The sequence below is a fragment of the Morone saxatilis genome, unplaced genomic scaffold, assembly GCF_004916995.1.
Source record: "Morone saxatilis isolate NCDOM2014 unplaced genomic scaffold, NCSU_SB_2.0 Contig6, whole genome shotgun sequence".
In the NCBI taxonomy this organism is placed as follows: domain Eukaryota; kingdom Metazoa; phylum Chordata; class Actinopteri; family Moronidae; genus Morone; species Morone saxatilis.
In genome coordinates this window covers 2,793,671-2,798,448 of record NW_023340206.1, presented here as the reverse complement: position 1 = coordinate 2,798,448, position 4,778 = coordinate 2,793,671, and the positions used below count along the sequence as shown (strand labels likewise).

General features: G+C 44.6%; 1 protein-coding gene across 2 annotated transcripts in view; it reads left to right on the top strand.

Moving 5' to 3' along the window:
• nrp2a (neuropilin 2a) overlaps positions 1–3,884 on the top strand; it is a 60,369-nt gene extending 56,485 nt beyond the window's left edge. For both annotated transcript variants that reach the window (XM_035677550.1, XM_035677549.1), the window contains exons 17-18: positions 2,582–2,644; positions 2,811–3,884. In XM_035677550.1, the coding sequence (XP_035533443.1) occupies positions 2,582–2,644; positions 2,811–3,115 (368 nt within the window). In that variant the 3' untranslated portion in view covers positions 3,116–3,884. The remainder of the gene's footprint in view (positions 1–2,581; positions 2,645–2,810) is intronic.
• Positions 3,885–4,778: the final 894 nt, after the last annotated feature.

Here is a 4,778-nt window from a genome sequence, read left to right as displayed (position 1 = left end):
GGGGGGGGGGGGTCGAGCTGGTTCCGCTGCGAGAGCCAGCCAGAGCTGCCAAACCACAGGCTAAAAACAAGACCCCAGAGACGTGAGGAGCTCTGCAGTGCTGAGAGAGAGAGAGGAGAAAACTGTTAGGCTGAGAGGCATCCAATGTGCTAGCTGTGGAGATGATCTGGCAAGCCCCAGAAAATAAAGTTCTTGGTATCTCTGTAATAACAACACGAGATAGCTGTGATACGAGTTGTACCAGTAGTGAGGGTGTGAGGAGAAAAAAATCCTTCCATTGTCCTTTTCAACAGAGCATGTGCACATTTAAAAACAAAGGAATGCAAATCCATCATACTTTAAGTCCTGCATCACAAATGGAGATAACCAGCTCGTTTGATTGAACGTCTTGTCTTCTCCTGATAAAGGCATCAGTCAGTGATGGATGCAGCCGTCTTCAGTGTTTAGTGTTTCATCTTGATTCTCTGGCGTAATAAAGCACGTTGTTCCACTCCCCATTTATGCGTCGTACCACCCACTCCCGTTGTTCCCCATGTCTTTGAGCTGCCCAGATGAAAGCCACGCCGAGTCGAGCCTTGTTGTGTTTTCAGTGGGAATATGTGCTTGTTGTTTTTTTGGGGTTGTAAATAGACACAGCTGTCTGCCATCACCACTCCTCTCTTGATTTATACTCCTACAAATCCCACAATGCCGCTGGACCAGCTGGAAGCCATAAGTGCAGTGTTTTGCTGTATATGTGCACTCCTTGAGAGGGATCCAAGACATTATAAAAACCAGAGCAGGGCTCCAGCTATTGATGGTTCCTCCTTTAGTGCCATATGACGTCTTGAATGGCTATTAACACAAAATAAGAAATAGCTAATGCACTTATTACTAATACTTAACATATCTGGGATGGAAAAGCCTATTTTATTGTGAAATTCCCCAAAAGTCTGACTGAGAAAGACAAATTGGCACCAATTTCTCTGTCATCAGTCGACACAGAGGTGAGATTTGACACGAGCTCGGTTTAACACCCGGGACTGAATGAAATTGAGTTCTTAACTCTGCGGCTTAACGGGCCGTGCTTTTCGTGATCTGTCACACCAGCAAGTATCCATCACCTGCTAGCCCACAGCTCAGCAGAATGCACCTCGATTTGTTGCCACAATTTAAAAGCTGAACTTTTCTCTCCAGAGTGGGGAAAAAAGGTGTCCCTCTGGCACACTCTCACCGTGTGCTTTTAAATCAACTCGGGGAGGAGGGAGCGGACACCCTACTGGTCCATCTCGACACCGTTACGCTCCAAGCCTCTAATGGTTGTAATTAGTTAATGGACAGATAACATTTATTAAGGCTGCGGTAAGCACTTTTCCCTCCCATCTACCGCACCTCCGTCGCCCAATCCGCTGCCAAATTCAGTTGCCCTGGAAACAGCATTAATAACGCCATTGGCCATCAAAGACCTCCAGATCTAGACGTGTGCCTTGCCAAGCAGTTACTCCCACTCCCGCATGCTTGCCAAGAGCAGCAAAACACACACTCAGAGACACAAATGCACACGCACAAAAAGTGAAAAGAAAACTCATCTAAAGTACACTTGAGCTGTTGGGCTCAACTAAAGTGCCGCAGCCATTGCTAGTTTTACCACACTTGTAATCTTCTAATTCAGACACTCACACACGGATCAATTTTCAGTTCACACCGCCTGGCAGTGCCTCGAGTTTCACAGAATGGAAAGTCACAAGCACTTCTTAAATGTTGACATTTTGTTGCCCTTAATTTTTATTTTTCTTTCCTTTGATCATCTTATACACCACTCTTAAACTTGACAGTAAGCGTGTCGATGATTTTAATGGTGATAACGATGGGTAATGTTGATTATTTGATGATGACATGTTTTCATCTTTATTCACGCGGAATGAACAGTCTTATACCATCAGTATGCTATGTGATGACTGTGTGTGTTTGACAGGAATGTATCATAATGATCTTTCTCTATTAATAAAGTCATATTTTTCTATTATTCCAAGACTTATGTGTGTGTACGGATTATGGCTGCTACTAACGATCATTGTCATTACTGATTAATCTGTCGATCACCCCAAGATGATGTTCTCAAATGTGTAGTGTTGTCCACAACCCAAAAATATTCAGTTTACTAAAAGAAAGAAGAAATTATTTTTGAGAAGCTGAAATCAGAGAATGTGGACATTTTAGCTTAAAGAATGACTCAAAACGATTAATTGATTATCTAAATAGTTGATGATTAATTTAGTTGACAACTAATCGATTAATCGACTAATCGTGGCAGTTCTAGTATGAATGCTCAATATCTGAAGTGTCACAATGTGCACCAGTAAATTTGGTCCAATTTGACCAGTGCCACCTCTTATTGCTGATTGTTAGGATTACAAAAGGTATTAAAATGGAACCGAAGACAGAAGTACCATCCATGTTGCAACTTGAGTCTGAGAATGGTAGATGAGTCTCTTCCCCTGCCTTCGCACCATCTTTTGGTGCACTTGCTGTGTTATGTAATAATTATGTAGTATTTGCTTGATGCTTACAGACCTTTGTTTCCTGTGCTTCTCTCTGACAGTTAAGAGACCAAACGAATTTGGAGATGGGCGACTTTCCAGTGGCAGAGACCCACTAGGTGGAGGTAAGGCAGTTTGATCAGTACTACTTCTTTGTTTTCCCATTTCCCACTCGCAGCAACACATTCATGGAAAAAGTACTAATGTTTGATGAAGTGCTCAATCCCAATGTACTAAATGTAATTCATAAAACTAACTTTTCTTATATGCTTTCCCACTTTCCTGTCACAGATTTACAATTCCCTGAGTGGAACACAGCATCCCCGTCATCGGAGCCTCCAGTGACCCGCATCTCCGAGAAGGACAACTCATGGTTGTACACCCTGGACCCCATCCTGGTCACCATCATTGTCATGAGCTCCCTGGGCGTCCTGCTCGGGGCGGTCTGCGCCGGCCTCCTCCTCTACTGCACCTGCTCGTACAGCGGCCTGTCGTCACGCTCCTCCACCACCCTGGAGAACTACAACTTTGAACTGTACGACGGCCTCAAGCACAAGGTCAAACTGAACCAACAGCGCTGCTGCACCGAGGCGTGAGGAGGTCGAGAGCGTGAGAGAGGGAAATACAAAAGGGGGACGGAACGAGAGCGACGGCCATTTTGTGAAAACCTCTCACTATTTAATTTCCCTCCAGTTCACTTTAGTGTCAGTTTACTTCCTCTGTGGTGCAGATCCCTGGACACACGGACAAGCCACTTTTTTAACTCAAATGAGAACTCGGAAGACGTGGAACAGTCCAGTGTAGGTCGGTTTGTGGTGAACGAACCAATGAGAGAAAGACTGGGGTTACCCAGATGGGTTGCTCCATTGCTGGGATGTTAGGCCTCAAAAAATAAATATCTACACATATCAATTACAGACTCCTGCTCCACCAAAAGAGAAGTGTTTATAAATGCATCATAGATTTGTAAGAGGTCTAGTTTTGAAACTGGATACTGTAAGCTACATACTGAGTCAGAACACATTGTGTTGGAAAGGTGGTAGGTTAGGAACGTGCTTATAGAAAGCGTCTTTTTTGATCACATGTGAACACAGTGGCCTAGAACTTAGCTCCCTTGTGTGGCCCAGTGGTTTTTTTTTCTGTTCCGTCGTAAACTCTGCTACCTATCAGCCTCAGTTATCCTCTTAGTTCCTGACAGTCTGTGGTATTTTTAGTCGCCGACGACATCCATCCAGCTTGTCTTTCTACTCGGCCACTCTCTTTCTGTTTAATGTTTTCGTTCTGGCCTATTGCCAGTCTGCGATTGCAGATTAAAAAAACAGGCGGAGAAAGTGTATGTGTGTGTAGAGGTGGGGAGGTGGGGGGGGGGGGGGAGGCATTTTAACACATTCTTTTTGACGACGGAGAGAGTTATTGTTAGATTTAGTTGTCGGAGACTGTTGTAACTGGTTCCTGTCAAAGAGAAGGTCATGTTTACATTGTGGTTAATGGTGAAAGGTCAAGGAGCTTTGGTCGGTGCAACCTATGGATTGCTGGTAAGGGCTGAGACCGAAAAAAACCACTAAAGAAACAAAGAGAGAGAGACTATGACTGACAGAGAGAGCACTAAAATCCCCCTGCCTCTCTCTCACAGGGGCGATGTTCTCCCTTTCTTTCGTGAAGACATTAAAAAAAACAACAACAAATGGGATCAGAAGCGAAACGCACAGCCAGGAACAGCTCTTCTCAATCGACAGACCGTGTGCCCCGGACACACGACAAGCCTTAAAAAGCGAACTGTTCACGGGAATGTCGAGAAAGGAACGTTGAGGCGACAGCAGGACAAGAGAGGGAGGTAACCGCCTCTCTCTTTTTACATGTGGACCTCAAAAGCCATGATTTAAAGGACCTATCCCCCCCATCCTCCCCACCCTGACTCACACGTACACACAGATCACACCCCCACCTCAACCTAATGGTTAATTGTGGCCAATTTTCTCAAGTTGTTTTTTTGTTTTCTTCACTTTGGCTCTTGCACAGCAAGGCGAAGCGTTCTTCGGGACAGTTCTGAACCAATCGGAAAGGGTCTTGTCGCGCACGCTCTGAATGGACTCACAAAGCCATGAGAGGGATAGAAAAAGTCTCAGAATTCCCTCCCACGCACATGCACATATACATACACACATTGCTTCACTTGTATATACAGATGTGTATACAGAACATGAATACACACCATCTCAAGAAAACTGACAGGCACTCAGACCTACAAATGAAGGGAAC